This window comes from Aquarana catesbeiana, linkage group LG03, assembly GCF_042186555.1.
Source record: "Aquarana catesbeiana isolate 2022-GZ linkage group LG03, ASM4218655v1, whole genome shotgun sequence".
Classification (NCBI taxonomy): Eukaryota; Metazoa; Chordata; class Amphibia; order Anura; family Ranidae; genus Aquarana; species Aquarana catesbeiana.
Window position 1 is genome coordinate 407,871,380 of NC_133326.1, and position 17,691 is coordinate 407,889,070.

The window sequence follows — 17,691 nt, forward strand, 5'->3', positions numbered from 1 at the left end:
ACTAAGAGTAAATAAATAATGGTTTCATCACACTAGGATAAAAGCCCTTTCCATTTGTTTTATTAGAAAGGTTAGACAAGCAACTTAAATAGTATATGAGCCCTGAAATTAAAAAAAAAGTCAAACCCTTGGGGTGGGTGACTGAGGGTATGCTACATATTTTCCTCTGCTAGCCCCTGAGGCAGAGAAGTAAACCTCTGTACTTTATGGGTTTTTTTTCCATTAATGTTTAACAACTGCATTACTTTTATTTACAGTATGTATTTTGCAATCTTTATTTTTAAGAGTCCAGATTGGAGGACTTTTTTTTCTCCTCCTATCTGGGAGTCTCATACTTGTCTTTGATTTGTATCATAGAGCTGGTAAAGGACTTATTACAGTGCAAGAAATTAAAGCGTTTGTTAACCCCCCAAAAGAAAGAATCCTGTCTCTAAAGCATTTTATACAGCACAATGCTTGTGCTGTGTCATTTGGCCCTCTGTATCACCTGTAATACCTGGCTGATCCTGCCAGTTTCCACCCTCCCCTCTGTAAACTGGCCATGGTATATCATGGCTGCTGAGCCCTGACACCGTGGTCAGTTTACATGCCTCCATCATCTGCAGCCCTCCTATTCTCCTATGAGCTCCTGTGAACTCCTCCCCCTCCCCTCCCTCCCTGTCTGCCCCTGTGTCAGTGCCCGCCCCCTCCACTCCTGCTGCTCTCATAACTGTTAAAACTATATATAATCCCCCGTGTCCTAATAACAAGTGCTCCTGTCTGTGTGCTTTTTAAAAAAAAAAGCCTCCTTTACCGGATTTCACAGCAGTTCCCTGCGATCACATGACTGGCTGGCTCTTTCTCTCCTCTCCTCCTCATGTCCCGGCTGACATCAGTGGGGGAATCTAGCCCTGCCCACTGCATCTGTCAGCTGGGCAGAGGAGAGAGCCGTCCGGTGATGTGAGTGCAAGGAACCGCTGTGAATCAGGTAACGGAGGCATTTTTTTAATAATACACACAGACAGGAGTACTTGTCATTAGGACAAGGGCTTATATAAAGTTATATAATTAGGTTAACAACAACTATAATTAGGTTGGGCAACAATGGAGTCTCAAAATAATAATTCAGATCTGAGGCATTTATAATGTACCCAGAATTATACCATCAGCTTAAAAAAGTAATGGAATTTCCAAAAACACTAATCTTTGCTGTGAAGACATGTTGCTGTTTCATATGTCTTAAATTGTGGAAGGAGCCCAAGCAAACCTTATCAAACCTTGTAAACCTTTCAAACCATTAGGAATTTCTGACACTACTATCAGATGACATCTGGAGGCAAAGACAAGGCTATAAACTCTGCATTGCTTCGTCTAACAGAAAGGCAGCAATTAGAAGTTCTCTGCCCTTCTATCTGCAATAAGTGGTGTTAGGATTCGTTTTTACATCTCTCTGAATAAAAAAATAAATGTTCTTAATTGTACATTAAGAAACCCAGGAATTTTCAGGCACAATGGGTTATGCAATTGTCTTCTGGATATTGGGCATACAAACAGCAGTGAGAAAGCCCGGTTTTAACCTTCCATTCCAAGCATACCTAATTTTTTTCTTAACGTGATTGTAAACAATCACCTTGTAAAACAACCCATTCAGTTTAAAATAGAAATGAAAGGCAAAACATTTTTGTATAGATATAAAAAAAAACATTATACATAACATTTTCCCCTTTTTTTTTATAAGTGATCACAATTCTGTTTGTTCTCCCTCTGTTCTCAGCTGCATAAGCATTTGAGGGAGGAGAAGCAGCAGTACACTGAAAACAGTGAAAGGCTGTGCAAGGAGGGCATGTGAGAACAAGTCTGGTCATTGGAGGAGAGCAGGCTGAGTTCCCAGCATAGCTAGAGAACTGCTTAGTGTGGTCAGTTTTTAATAGGAAAGCAGGGGGACTGAAAAGAATACCAGGGATTGCACACAAAGGAAGAAATACAAAGATAACAGTATACAAGCTTTCTCATACAAGTACATTAAACAGCAGGCACACATCAGGAATATAAAATGTTGGGGTAACAAACCCTTTAAGTCTTAGAAGAAGGCAGATGTGGTACTTGGGCCTCATCAGACTCTTGGCAGTATATCTATGGGCCCTCCCAGATCATCCAGATCTTCTGTACAAAGGACCAGTTCACCACCTGCTTCTTGGTTACTAGCTATAACAGCCTGGTTGTTGAAGTCCAGGTCATCAAGGACAGGGGCCAGCTTGATTCAGTTATTCCTATCCACCTCTTGAAAAGTCTACTATCACGCTTGGACAGTTTATTTCTCATGGTGTAAGGCAAGAAATTTCCAAACCAGGTAAAGCTCCATGTCACTAATCCTGTCTTTTCTCCATTCTGATCTGGATCAACACTTGGTCTTGAGTACCATCAAGGGTCAAATCTTTTTCAAAGATTGCCTCTCACTCCTTAGTGAAGGCCTTTGTACAAGGTATCACTCCACCCCAGTATGTTCCCTAGTAATTTGGTGGGATCTCAACCTTGAACTTTCTTATGGCCAACACTTCTGTAAGGTAATTTTCTGAGTTGATGGCCTTATCCTGCTACGAACCATCTCTTGTGCTATGTAGGGACATGGATATCTTGGGACCCACAGTCTGTTTTCTTCCAAAGGGGATTTCTTCCTTTTACCATAACAAGGGCATAGTTCTCCCATCTCTGTCTTGCTCCATATCATCCCAAGGAGATTTCACTTCACTGTCTGGATGTGATATGCACTGTTCGAATCTACTGCTCTGCTACGGCTTCCTTTAGACAGACTGACTCTCTTTTTGTCATTCCTGTCCCCGCAAGGACAACCTTTCCCCGCAAGAGACAACCTTTTCATTACATTATCTCCAGGTGCATTTGGAAACTCATAATTTTAAAATGTATGGAATTAAGGATAAGGTTCTACATATCCCTGTCTGCGCCCTCAACTAGATCAGTTAGAGCTTCCTGGGCTTTAGCAGATAGATGTTAAGGTCTCATCTGATGTCAGTTTCAGTTGTAAGGTTCTTCAGCCAGCTCTGTGAACTCCTTTGAGCCCTTTCTATTAACCTGTTGTTCACACATACCTGTTATCATTCTTTTTTGGTGCTGTGTTGTTGCCCACTCCTCCGTTGGACCACTTTTGGATGCCCCAAGATATCAAATTACTCCTGTGTCCCTTAATATATGTTTAAGAAAGCAGGACTTTTGTCTTACCTGTAAAATCCTTCTCTTGAAGTAAATTAAAGTGTAAGTTCACCTTTAAAGTAAAATCTGTAAGGTGAACTTACACAGGACCCCCTCCTCCTCACCCCCCCCAGTCCAGCTAACCTGTTGCACGACAATCTCCTATTCTGAGCCCCGGTATAGCTGCGTCAGGGGCCCGGGCTTGGAAATCCCCTCGGTATTCATACGTCTTCTTCCCCGCTGACAGGATGGGCTACGCGGGTTCTGATTGGTCATGTGATGGTACCAATTAGAATGCTCCGAAATGTCCCTCCTGATGGGGTACGTTTTGGAGATTCAGCTGCAGGGATTTCTAAGCCCCGGACCCCTGAGGCGGCTATACCGGGGCAATCCAGGTCAGCGGGACTGGGGGGGGGGGGGGTCCTGTGTAAGTTCACCTTACAGATTTTTCTGTAAAGGTAAACTTACCCTTTAAGAAATACAGATCTCTCCCCTTTGATCTTAGAGTCCAGTCTTACTATTGCTTGTTACAAAATTAAGGCATGGTAAGAGCGGGGATGTCTTTCAGCACTGTTTGCCATTGTCCAATCTCTTGAAGGCAGTTGCATTGCATAACCCAATGTACCCTAGTACTCCTGTGTACCTTAATGTACTCCAAGAAAAAGATTTTACAGTTAAGATACACTCTTATTTTTTGTGGCTTTAACAAGACTGTTTAAAACTATACTCAAAATTAATTTACCAGGTTTTCCAAAATTTGATGTTTTGATGATGGTGCTGGTGTTTATGTACCTGATTCATAATGGTTATGATACCAAGTTTTGACGGTCTGGCATGTAAACAACTATCTATTGTATATGTATGTAAGTGTTTATTTTTAATTTTATGTAGGATCTTGGAAACAAGGATCTTAACAGAGATAGAATATACTTAGTATGCCAAATAGTAAGAATTGGACGAATGGACCTTAAAGAAACTAATGTGAAAAAGTGCACACAAGGATTAAGGCGTCCCTTTGGTGTAGCAGGTGCAGTATTAGAACATGATTTCTATACCATTTATATTAAGTTATTAAAAATGCTTCACACTACAACTTTTGAGGAACTAAACAAAACTCATTATACATAGGACCACAGTATGGTAGTTTGCTATGTGCAAGCAGTGATTCCTGTACTGACTTCACCTCCTGAGACTCCTCCTCTTAGCACCTCTGTAGTTCAAAAGTTCTGTGAATTTTGTGACACAGCAGTGTCTATCAACACGGCATAGTAATTACATGTCACAGAATTCAAGTAAGTACAATGTAAGGGATTCTTCACAAAGTAAGTTTACTAAAATGCAATAATCAGGTTAAATTATGGTGGTATTGTAATTGGAGTATCAGCTAATAATCCACTTTAGTTTTCAGCCTACTTTAAAGTATATCTATACCCCAAACTTTTTGTATAGAATGGGGGAAAGGTTAGGACCCCTTTCAGGTTTCACTGCTACCTTGGCTCTTTTAGAGAAATTTTATCTCACTTTCTGTTCTGGGTAGAACTTTTTATCAAACAGGAAGTGAGGGAAAAATCTGCTTCAGAGAGACAGACGGCAATAAAAAGCTGATAGAGGTTCTAGCCTGCCCAAACATTTTTATTTCTGTCTGTGTTGCTGTTAGAACATTTCCCCTCAATTCCTTTCTCCTGGGGTTGAGTGTTTTACTGGGGAGGAACTGATGGAATCTCTCCAACAGAGCCTCAGACAGCAGTAAGACCTGGCAAGGGTTCTAATCCGCATTCTATCCAAAACTTAAAATAAACATTTTAGCTGTAGATATACTTTATTTCCAGAAATATGAGTGATACCGCGCCAACCTATAGAGTGATAAGCAGCCAACACAACAACTAGACTAATTGTGATACAAATGAAAAAATAAATTAAAAAATAAAGTGTAGCGCTAATAGATGATGCAGTATATAATGTGTATAAGAATACATAAAAACGTGTGTGAGAGGAGAGAAGGTTCGCAAGGACTGGTCTCTCATACAAATAAAAAACTTTTATCGATGAATGTGTGTATTTTCATCAGGCGATTCCAAATCGCAGAGGGAAAATAAAATTTGCAAGTATATAAAAAACAGTGCAAATCAATATAGAGTGCAGAGACAACAATGTCAACGTATAACAGTGACTTATATAAGAAAAATGTGCACATGTAAACACAAGCATTAAAGGGTCCATGTTATACCCCAGTTGAAGTCTCTTAAGACGAAATGCATAGGGTACAATACGCCGGCTGTGGCCACCTTTCACTGCGCTGTTTTTATCTGTTTTTATGGAATATATTTTTTTGGATATCCGTTTTTACTGCTATTAATAAATCCTACCATACGGATTTACACCATGTGGAGATTTTTTTCTTTTTAATCTTGCTGCTAAATCCCACACTTCTTGCCTGGAGGATAAGTGCCTATCGAGCTGTTATCGGCTTAGCGGGGCAATTTTCTGCATATATCTGGCGTCCCTGATTTCCATCGGCTGATTGGAGAGTTACCGTGCAGTCCATCCTGAGAGCCCGACTTCTGGGCTTCGCTCCTATGCCTTATTGACCCACCACCATAAGGGGAGCTGGGTCCATCGCTCCTGGTAAGAGTATCCCTTTCTCCTTTTGCGTTCTTGATGGTGAAGGCACTCCAGGGTGTATATCCACCATTGAAAACATTCATTTAAAGACTGTATATATGTCACCTTTTCACTGCATCTTGTTGCATTAGTGACGCTTGTGGGACTTATATTTTGTTATTCAGGACCCTTTAGTGCTTGTGTTTATATGTGCACATTTTTCTTATATAAGTCACTGTTATATGTTGACATTGTTGTCTCTGCACTCTATATTGATTTGCACTGTTTTTTATATCCTTGCAAATTTTCCCTCTGCGATTTGGAATCGCCTGATGAAAATACACACATTCATCGATAAAAGTTTTTTATTTGTATGAGAGACCAGTCCTTGCGGACCTTCTCTCCTCTCACACACGTTTTTATGTATTCTTATACAGATTATATACTTTAATTCCAGAATTTACCTAAAAGTTTACATTTTTTTATATAGTAGGTTGAGGACCAGAAGCACTGCAAATCTAAGTAGATCTGTGTAATCTGAGCAAAAGACTAAAGGCTTTTACACACTGGAAGATTATCATCCTGTATTGGCCAGTTCATCAGAAACCAGCCAACATTCGGCCAATGTGTACAGAAGCCTGCCCAACAGATGCCAGCCTAAAGTCCGGCTTCTGTTGGAATTACAGACCAGTTAGCCTAACATCAATAGTATGTAAACTCTTGGAGGGGGTGATAAGGGACTATATACAAGATTTTAGTAATGAGAAAGGTATCATTAGCAGTAATCAGCATGGATTCATGAAGAATCGTTCTTGCCAAACCAATCTGTTAACCTTCTATGAGGAGGTGAGTTGCCATCTAGATAAAGGAAGGCCCGTAGACGTGGTGTATCTGGATTTTGCAAACACATTTGACACAGTTCCCCATAAACATTTACTGTGCAAATTAAGGTCCGTTGGCATGGACCATAGGGTGAGTACATGAATTGAAAACTGGCTACAAGGGCGAGTTCAGAGGGTGGTGATGAATGGGGAGTAGGTGGGTAGTGGGGTTACCCAGGGTTCTGTGCTGGGAGCAATCCTGTTTAATTTGTTCATAAACAACCTGGAAGATGGGGTAAACAGTTCAAGCTCTGTATTTTCAGACCATACTAAGCTAAGCAGTGCAATAACTTCTCCGCAGGATGTGGAATGGAAACCTTGCAAAAAGATCTGAACAAATTAATGGGGTGGGCAACTACATGGCAAATGAGGTTCAATGTAGAAAAATGTAAAATAATGCATCTGGGTGGCAAAAATATGAATGCAAAATATATACACTGGGGGGAGAACCTCTGGGGGAATCTAGCATGGAAAAGGACCTGGGGGTCCTAGTAGATGATAAGCTCAGCAATGGCATGCAATGCCAAGCTGCTGCTAACAAAACAAACAGAATACTGGCATGCATTAACAAGGGGATTAATTCCAGAGATAAAACGATAATTCTCCCGCTCTACAAGACTCTGGTCCGGCCGCACCTAGAGTATGCTGTCCAGTTCTGGGCACCAGTCCTTAGGAAGGATGTACTGGAAATGGAGCGAGTACAAAGAAGGTCAACAAAGCTAATAAAGGGTCTGGAGGATATTAGTTAGGAGGAAAGGTTGCGTGCACTGAACTTATTCTCTCTGGAGAAGAGACGCTTGAGGGGGGATATGATTTCAATATACAAATACCATACTGGTGACCCCACAATAGGGATAAAACTTTTTTGCAGAAGGGAGTTTAACAAGACTCGTGGCCACTCATTAAAATTAGAAGAAAAAACGTTTAACCTTAAACTACGTAGAGGGTTCTTTACTGTAAAAGCGGCAAGGATGTGGAATTCCCTTCCACAGGCGGTGGTCTCAGCGAGGGGCATCGATAGTTTCAAGAAACTATTAGATAAGCACCCGAACGACCACAACATACAGGGATATACAATGTAATACTGACATATAATCACACACATAGGTTGGACTTGATGGACTTGTGTCTTTTTTCGACCTCACCTTCTATGTAACTATGTAACTATGTGTGTTCTGGCAGTATTCCTTTCACATGGCAATATTATTGTGTTTGACATGAATTTATATTACTTTCTCAGTAATGGACATCACTGATATGATTAAAGGTAAAGCGGAAAGTGATGAAGAAAAGCAGCATTTTATACCGTTCCATCCGTAAGTATTAAAATTGACCCTTTTATACATATCAAATTAAATGTAGGAATTTGTGGATAAATCATTGTCCGTAATTTTAGGTTTGTTATATATCGGGCCTTATGCTACTAACTGTATAAAATAACATTTAGGGTTCATTTACACCAGGAGTGTGCATGCTTTTTTGTGCATTCCCGCACATTAGGGCTAGCTGATGATAGAGACGGTCATATCTTGTTGAGTCTGTGGGGAGTGAAATACTCCCTGTGAGGGATTTTAAATTGGATCATCCTGTCTCTAATAGAGACCAGTTGGCGGAAGGGTGAATCCCAAATATCAGTCCAGTCTTCCTCATCCAATTCCAGTATATCACCCTACCATTCCCTCTGTAAGCCAGGTATTGAAGATGACGTGTTGATACAGAGATGATGCTGGTTTGGAGAGGTGATCAGTATGTAGTAAGTTTTCCAATGAGGAACAGTCTATTTACAGACCCTGAAGTGTAAACTGGGTGCTGAAGGCGTGGGTGAGTTGCAGATATCTAAATCGGTAGAAGGTTGGCAGATTATATTTCTGACTGAGGTGGTCAAAAGACATTCTCTAGAATGTGTGCCAAGGTTTTAATTGGGAACTTAGCCCAATAGTGGGGTCGGGGAGCCTTTGGAAGTAAGAAAGGTAAGGGTTGTTCCATAGCAAGGTGAAGGGAGAGAAGGTATGAGTTCATTTTTATCTTGATTTTAAAATGTTTTATGTTTTTAATACAGTCATTTTGCACTCTTTTCTTTGTTCTTATAAAGTATGTTCTGCAGTACACTTAAAACTCTAAACTTTCTTAGAATAGAAGATATTTACATGTCTTAAGTCATCACATATCCTAAAACTTTTTATTATTATAATTATTATTATTATTATTTCAGGGTTGTTGCTGAGAATGATTTTCTGCACAATCTTCTGAGCAAGGTCACAGCTCTAAAAGGAGATAGTGGGGGTCAAGGTAAATGCCCTGTTATTGTGGAATATACAGTGCTTTGAAAAAGTATTCACACCCCTTGAAAATTTTCCACATTTTGTCATGTTACGACCATAAACCTAAATGTATGTTATTGGGATTTTATGTGATAGACCAACACAAAGTGGCCAATAATTGTGAAGTGGACAGAAAATGATAAATGGTTTTCAATTTTTTTTTACAAATAAATATATGAAAAGTGTGGCATGCATTTGTATTCAGCCCCCTTTATTCTGATACCCCTAACTAAAATCTGGTGGAACCAATTGCCTTCAGAAGTCTCCTAATTGGTAAATAGTGTCCACCTGTGTGTAATTTAATCTCAATATAAATACAGCTGTACTATGAAGCCCTCAGAGGTTTATTAGAGAATCTTAGTGAACAAACAGCATCATGAAGTTCAAGGAACACACCAGACATAGGGATAAAGTTGTGGAGAAGTTTAAAGCAGGTTAGGTTAAAAAAAAATATCTCAAGCTTCAAACATCTCACGGAGCACTGTTCAATCCATCATCTGAAAATGGAAAGAGTATGGCACAACTGCAAACCTACCAAGACATGGCCGTCCACCTACATTGACAGGCCGGGCAAGAAGAGCACTAATCAGAGAAGCAGCCAAGAGTCCCATGATAACTCTGGAAAAGCTCCAGAGATCCACAGCTCAGGTGGGAGAATCTATTATGCCCCGAACACACGGTCGGATTTTCCGACGGAAAATGTTCGATGGGAGCTTTTTGTCAGAAATTCCAACCGTCTGTAGGCTCCATCAGACATTTTCCATCGGAATTTCCGTCACACAAAATTTGAGAGCTGGTTCTCAAATTTTCCGACAACAAAATCCGTTGTTGGAAATTCCAATCGTGTGTGCACAATTCCGAAGCACAAAGTTCCACGCATGCTCGGAATCAAGCAGAAGAGCACTGGCTATTGAACTTCATTTTTCTCGGCTCGTCAAACGCGTTGTACGTCACCGCGTTCTTGACGTTCGGAATTTCCGTCCAACTTTGTGTGACCGTGTGTATGCAAGACAAGTTTGAGCCAACATCCGTCAGAAAAAAAACATGGATTTTGTTATCGGAATGTGCAATCATGTGTACGCAGCATAAGTTGTTCACTCCACATATCTGGCCTTTAGGGAAGAGTGGCAAGAAGAAAGCCATTGTTGAAAGAAAACCATAAGAAGTCCCGTTTGTGAGAAGCCATGTGGGGAACACAGCATAGTGTTGCTCAAGTCATTTATTTTAATGCCTAAAAAACATTTTGCAGTGCCAGCTTTTGCAGCACTGAGGCCCTTTTTCAGGCATATATGTAAATTACGCTATTTGCCTTGTGACGGATTTCCATTATTCATTTATCTATTGTTATAATACCACTTTGTTGATATTATCATGTTATATACTTTAGTTATAAGTATTATAAATTGACAGCAAAAGTACTGATTGATATGGAAGGGTAGATATGACATTATATCTGATACAGCTTATGTACACTGATAACAGCTTATTGTCAATTACTAAGCTTAATATGAAACTATCACCAAGAGTTACACAGAGTTTGCCTATAGGCATGCCACAGAAACCCAAATTTGTCAACTAGCTAAAGTAGTATTAAACCCAAAAGTAAACATTTATTATATTACAGCGTGTCAATTCTTAGATGTGATGGCTGCATTTGATTTTTTATTCTTTCTTTCTTCTATTTTCATCTGGTGACCCAGTCAGTAAGTCTGATGTTTTTCAAAAGTAAAAGCTGTCTTGCAGATGTATTAAGTTATAGAGATGAGACAAACCATTTATGATTGGCAAGGGTGCTTACAACAATCTGTTTTATTTATTTATGTAAAACCTTTATCCCAAAGCAAAAAAAAAAAAACGGTTGCTGTCACTGCTTATAAAGTATTATGTGGAGTTCAGCTTCAATTTGTTAGAGCATTTAAATCTGCCAGCACATCTAATACTCCACCCAGAATAATAATGCTGCTGTCCAAAGGTGCCCCCAGTGCTCCTTCATCCAGTGTGGGGGCATCTTAATACAGGAGGCGTGTTCATGGGACAAGTGAGTGGCTGTTTTTTAAAAGTCAGCAGCTACAGTTTTTGTAGCTGCTGACTTTTATTTTTTCCACAGGTGACTGGAACTTCGCTTTAATGATGTGAGCCAGGGCCAGGCCAACCCCTAACATGCCCATTTCATTACCCACTTTACCAGAAATAAAAATATCTTATAACCCTTCCTGTTTACCCCAAATCCAAAAACATCTTTCAAACTTCCTCTTTTCAAGAACAAGTGATCTAACCACTATTTGATAACGGTGAGGACATTTTAATATGGCTACCCCTGCTCCTGTGCCACTGGAGCTAAGATCTCAGGTAGTGACACCTTTGTGGTGGGGTCCTTAAGAGATTTACATTGGTTATAAGTGAATTAACCTGCTAAAATTTCAGTTTGTGAAGTATATTATTTTTTTAAGGACAATTTGACTTTTAGGAGCATTGCCCAGCTCCTACTGCATATACCCAATCATCAACTCAATAATTCTTACAGTTGGTCTGTGCTTATGATGGCCCACAGCCACCCAGAGGAGTACTACAGGAGTACAGAGAAATACTTAAAGGACAGAGAAATTGTCCTTTAATTATGTGCCTTTGTTGACTTTCCTGATTTTTCTAAATAGCCTAATAACTTGGTGCTACAACATGGAAAACCAGTGGACAAGTGGATGTAAGCCCACCACTCACCCATAATCTAATGGCACAGTATTAATGTATATATACATGGAAGCCTCCTGCATATATTCCTACCTTGCAAATGTCAACCTCTTCAGCAGTAGGACCCCCCATAAAACTCTGGAATAGGTGGGTGGGTCTCTTTTGCGGTGCTCGGTGGGCTGAGTCGTGATGTCACAAGACTCCCCGCCCACCTCTACACTCTCCTACTCTTTCTGCTGGCTCTGGGAGCTATCTGCACCATGAATAGCCTCCTCAGTCACACTGATCTTCTGCTGATCTCGAGGATCATACCCCATGATGAGTAACATACCGTCAAAACTCAAGAAAGATACCACATGATTTCAGCATGCACACTGTTTATTCTGAAAGGATTTCACATCTAATATGCCTTACACACTGGTCTAGCGCCAACTTGGCAGGCCCATGTCAAGACACTGAGGGACTTGTTGATTCAATTTATAAGCAGATGATACCTCCTACTGCTACATAATTAGAAATGATGATGGTTCATATTTTGCAGGACTGTGGGTGACTGTAAAAATGCTGGTTGGTGACTCTGTGCAAATTCGCAAGGATTATCCTCATCTTGTGGACAGAACTACAGTGGTAGCAAGGAAGCTGGGATTTCCTGAGATAATCATGCCAGGTAGGTTAATAAGACTCTCATAATATACAATTTTTGTGACAACAGAGTTAAAGCAATCTATGTCTACAGCAACAATACACCCAAAAAAAAAAAAAAACACATCCTGGCTCTTTAGATGAGCATGCTCCTTCCTGCTTGACATTGACATTTTGCAGACTGGGCTGTGTTGATCAGATACTTGATGACAGTTCCAAAAGCAGGTCTGATAGAATTTAATCAAGCAATGAAAGGGCAGACATAGCTTAGCTCCTTCCAGCCTGGCCATTGTATTACAGACTTCATACGAGTTCCTCCCATGATCCAATCTGGCGCAATCTGTTACCCGATGTGTACACAGTGACTGGCTTTATTTCATGCCTTTCATTGTGTACCATTGTGATGAGCTCTATGATTGGTTACAGTAATCAGGTGGTACAGACATGGCCAATCACAGCCCATCTGTACCATGTGAATAGCTGTGGCCAGTCGCAGAACTCATCACAATAGTAAACACTGAATGAATAGTTTTCATTCAGAAAAAAATGTTCGCTTATAACTGTAAAATTCAGTTACGGTATAAGCAATTATAGTGTATAAAAAAAAACCTGATCACCTCCCCAGAGTAGTACAGTGTTACTATGGTAACATTGTATTGCTCTGGCCACTGTATGGGAAAATAAAAGTAGAACAAAAATGTAATAAATAATAAAAAAAATTAAAAAATATTATTTATTTATTTACTTACTGTCACCAGTCAGTGATACTGTACTGCACTGGTAACGGTATGTAAAAATTGTAAGAAAAAACTTTTTTTTTAAAATGTATTAATTTCTCCAAGAATTCTTCAAAAATTTCAAAATATATCAGATATATACCATAGTTTGTGGACTCTATAACGTTTCTGCAGGCTACATAATGTACACAAATTTGGTTTTTTTTTCACTAAAGAAATGTAGCAGTATATATTTTGGCTTACATTTATAAAGAAAGATTATTTATTTGCATAATGTAACAGAAACAAAGAAAAACATATTTTTTTTTTCAAAATGTTCTGCCTTTTCTCTTTTATTTAAAAACCAGAGGTGATGAAATACCACCAAAAGAGTTCTATTTGTGTGAAAAAAATGATAAAAATTTCATATGAGTACAGTGTTGCATGACCGCGCAATTGTTATTCAAAGTGTGACAGCGCTGAAAGCTGAAAATTGTTCTAGGCAGGAAGAGGGTATAAGTGTCAAGTGTTGATGCTGTTAAGACCACACAATGCACTGGCTGCGCCTGCCCAGGAGCATGCACAATTAAAGGGTGCCAGGGGATGTATTCTTTCACGCTGGCACAGACAGAACAGCAGTACAGTGACTGGGAGCAAGGATGCTGCTTGCAGGACTTTTTGTAACATCCCACAAGTGCACTGCCCCAGTGTGAAATGCACACTGCAATGAATGAGAGCTGATTTTCAGGTGCTTTTCAGAAGCTATTTCTAGCGCTAAAGAGCCTGAAAACCGCCTCAGTGTGAAAGTAGCCTTATAGGGATGAACTGACAATATTCACACATTTTTAAACTAAGATTTATTTTTAACAATTCTAATACAGCATCTCAAATCAGCAATTATTGCTCTTTATTAACCACTTCAGCTCTGGAAAAGTTTACCTCCCTTCATGACCAGGCCTTTTTTGCGATACGGCACTGCGTTATTTTAACTGACATCTACGCGGTCATGCAACATTGTACCCAAATAAAATGTATTTCCCACAAATAGAACTTTCTTTTGGTGATATTTGATCACCTTTTTGGTTTTTGTGCTAGAAACAAAGAACGACCGACAATTAAAAAAAATATATATTTTTTTTTTACTTTCTGCTATAAAACATATCCAAAAAAAATGTAAAAAATCTAAATTCTTCATCAATTCTTCTACAATATGTATTCTGCAACATATTTTTGGTAAAAAAAGATCCCAATAAGAGTATATTGATTGGTTTGCGCAAAAGTTATAGCATCTACAAACTATGGGATATTTTTATTGAATTTTTAAAAATGTATTTTTACTATTAATGGTGGCGATCAGCGACTTATAGCGGGACTGCGACATTGCGGTGGACAAATTGGACACTAACTGACACTTTTTTGGGAAACATGTGACACCAATACAGTGATCAGTGCTAAAAATATGCATTGTCACTGTACTAATGAAACTGGCAGGGAAGGGGTTGACATCAGGGGCGATCAAAGGGTTAAATGTGTTCCTAGGGAGTGCTTACTAACTGTGGGAGATGTGCTTGTACTGTGAGAAGCCAGAGATCTGTGTTCCTGCTTAGCAGAAACACAGGATCATTACCTCCCCTTGCTTACATAGGCAGACCGCCATTCTGCTTCTCTCGGGATTGATCGGCAGGTCCCAGCGGACATTGAGTCTTGCTGAAGGATCAGGTACAGGTACATGATTCTGCACAGAACAGCCGCTTTGCCGTCGTAAATATACAAAATATGTCCGGCAAGTGGTTTGCTCCATTTTAAGGAATGTGACTTAGTACTCCTATAAATAATGGAATTTCGGTGGAGGCATTAAAGAAAACAGCAGGCCTTATTTTAGTAAATTGTCATATTTTTTGGCAGGATGCACACCTATGGACTTGCATTGCAGTTCATTTTTGAGGTGAATTTCTGACAAGCTTCCTGCATATAAAGTACCGTATAAGGGCTTACATAGGGTTGGCAAAACATGTCGATGAAACATGCTATGTCATTCCTATCCAAAGCCTTTAATCGATGGATGAAAACAGATACTACCTTTTTTTTGATGAATGCTTGTTAACCACTTACGGACTGCCTGCCGCAGTTTTACGTCGGCTGTTTGAAGGAGGATATCGTTGTTATGGCAGCAGCTAGCTAGCTGCCATAACCCTGGTATCCTCTTCTTCAGCAGGCAGTCCGCTACAAGATAAAAGTGGTCTCTGCAGCGTATTCGCCGCAAGATCACTTTTATCGGCGGCGGAAGAGGGCCCCCCCTCTTCCGCCGGAGCTGTCGGCAGTGGTGGAGGTGATCGAGTGTATTTTTTTTTTAAAAAGTGCGCTTGTAATGCCCCATACACATGATCGGATTTTCCGACGGAAAATGTGTGATAGGACCTTGTTGTCGGAAATTCTGACCGTGTGTGGGCTCCATCACACATTTTCCATCGGATTTTCCGACACACAAAGTTTGAGAGCAGGCTATAAAATTTTCCAACAACAAAATCCGTTGTCGGAAATTCTGATCGTGTGTACACAAATCCGACGGACAAAGTGCCACGCATGCTCAGAATAAATAAAGAGATGAAAGCTATTGGCCACTGCCCAGTTTATAGTCCCGACGTACGTGTTTTACGTCACCACGTTTAGAACGATCGGATTTTCCGACAACTTTGTGTGACCGTGTTTATGCAAGACAAGTTTGAGCCAACATCCGTCGGAAAAAATCCTAGGATTTTGTTGTCGGAATGTCCGAACAAAGTCCGACCGTGTGTACGGGGCATAAGACCTCTGCGCAAATACGGTGTGACAGAAAGTATTGCAACGACCGCCATTTTATTCTCTAGGGTGTTAGAAAAAAAATGTATAATGTTTAGGGGTTCTAAGTAATTTTCTAGCAAAAAAAACAGTTTTTAACTTGTAAACAACAAATCTCAGAAAGAGGCTCCTACTTAAGTGGTTAATATGTTGCATACAAGCTAGCAACATTAAAAACAATGGCAAAACTCTGCACATCTGTTAACGTGCACCAAAATGCATAGGTGTCAATGGTGTGTGAGTCTTTCAAGATAATACATTTAATGCATATTTTATAGAACTCTTTTTTTAGATACTCGTAACGCAAACATTTGTGACACAGTCACATTCATCTGAGAAGAGATAACACAATGCACATGCATTTTAGGATGCATTCTAGGATGTCTTTAGTCCTGAGTTTAAAACGGAACTTAAAGAAGAAGTAGAGCCAAAGCTCTTTGGCCCTACTTCTCCTGTGGGCCACATCAGTGCACTGTGGGGTTTATTTACTAAAGCAGGAAAGTGCAAATTCAGTCTCACTTCTGCATACAAACCAGCAGCTTCCAGGTTTTATTGCCAAAGCTTAATTGAACAAGCTGAGGTTAGAAGCCGATTGGTTTCTCTGCAGAAGTGAGACAAATTTTGCACTCTCCAGCTTTAGTAAGTAAACCCCTTTGTTCTGCACTCCTGTCACCCGTTTTCAGCCAACAGCTGGCTAAAGTATACTGTTGGCTTATGTCACTAGACTCTGGAGAGATCCCGACTTTAAAGTCATTGAGCCGCTGAGAGCCTGAGCCAGCTGCTCTCTCCCCTTCACAGTCAGGCGCTCCAGTGAGCACTGGAGGGACAGACCAGAGTGTCAGTGATTGACAGTCACCGTATCTCTGAAGACTGAGAACTGAGCAAACTTGCTGTGGGACAGATGCAGCATTGGACTAATGCTGCATCCATCTAGGTGAGTATGACTGTTTGTTTTTTTTGTTTTTTTTGCATTCCCAAACTTTCTTTTTTAAAGCAGACAGCTAAATAAACAGATGAAATACATATAAGGAAGCTGTAATACATGCCAAAGGCTTTCTATCTCTGTCCATCCAATTCTGAGGTTTACACAGCCCCATCACACATAGCACAGTCAGACTAATGACACTATTCTTCCTGCTAGAGAAGTGTCCTTTCTCTTCACCCCAGTCTGCTGACTGGAAAGTAAAGGAGCACCAGCAGACCGAGAGGTCATGCATTTGTTCACTGTATTTCCTGTCAACATGATTGTCAGCACATTTGAATCTATTCTGAGAGCTGCTGAATATTTTATATCTGCTGGGATGTTGGCTTTAAATCATAAAACAGGAAAATGTGCAATATTTTACTTTAAAGCCAAAAGCCATTTTTGTACATCCAGTTTTTTATTATGCTTTAAGCTGAGCTCATCCTTTAGGCAGCATAATAGACAGATGAAATACATGCATGAGAACTATTTTTACTTTTCAAAGAATAATTATTTTTAGCTTATCTTATGATCCAGGCACCCCTGCCAGACAGCTTACTCAGGTCAAGGACACCCCAACAGACCACAGTGCAATTAAACAATGCATTCCATGATTGAACTTTGAAATAAGAACAGCATAACGATGAGGTCAATAAAAGAACAGCAGTGCAAGCAACCATTACATACTAGTCATCCTATACTTGCAGTTTCATGGAACTTCATCTTAGAGAAATTTTTGAGTATTTTTGTCATGTTTAGTGGACAGATAAGCTTTGTAGCTGGTGGATGGGATGGGTGCTGATGTATGCTAATGCGTACATGTAAATGTCATTGTTGAGACATTTGGAGTTCAT

General features: G+C 39.9%; 1 protein-coding gene across 2 annotated transcripts in view; it reads left to right on the forward strand.

Moving 5' to 3' along the window:
* Window positions 1-17,691, forward strand: part of DOCK2 (dedicator of cytokinesis 2) — a 475,532-nt gene that overhangs the window by 120,635 nt on the left and 337,206 nt on the right. For both annotated transcript variants that reach the window (XM_073620719.1, XM_073620720.1), the window contains exons 10-13: window positions 4,078-4,213; window positions 7,909-7,984; window positions 8,881-8,957; window positions 12,219-12,344. In XM_073620719.1, coding sequence (XP_073476820.1) covers window positions 4,078-4,213; window positions 7,909-7,984; window positions 8,881-8,957; window positions 12,219-12,344 — 415 coding nt within the window. The remainder of the gene's footprint in view (window positions 1-4,077; window positions 4,214-7,908; window positions 7,985-8,880; window positions 8,958-12,218; window positions 12,345-17,691) is intronic.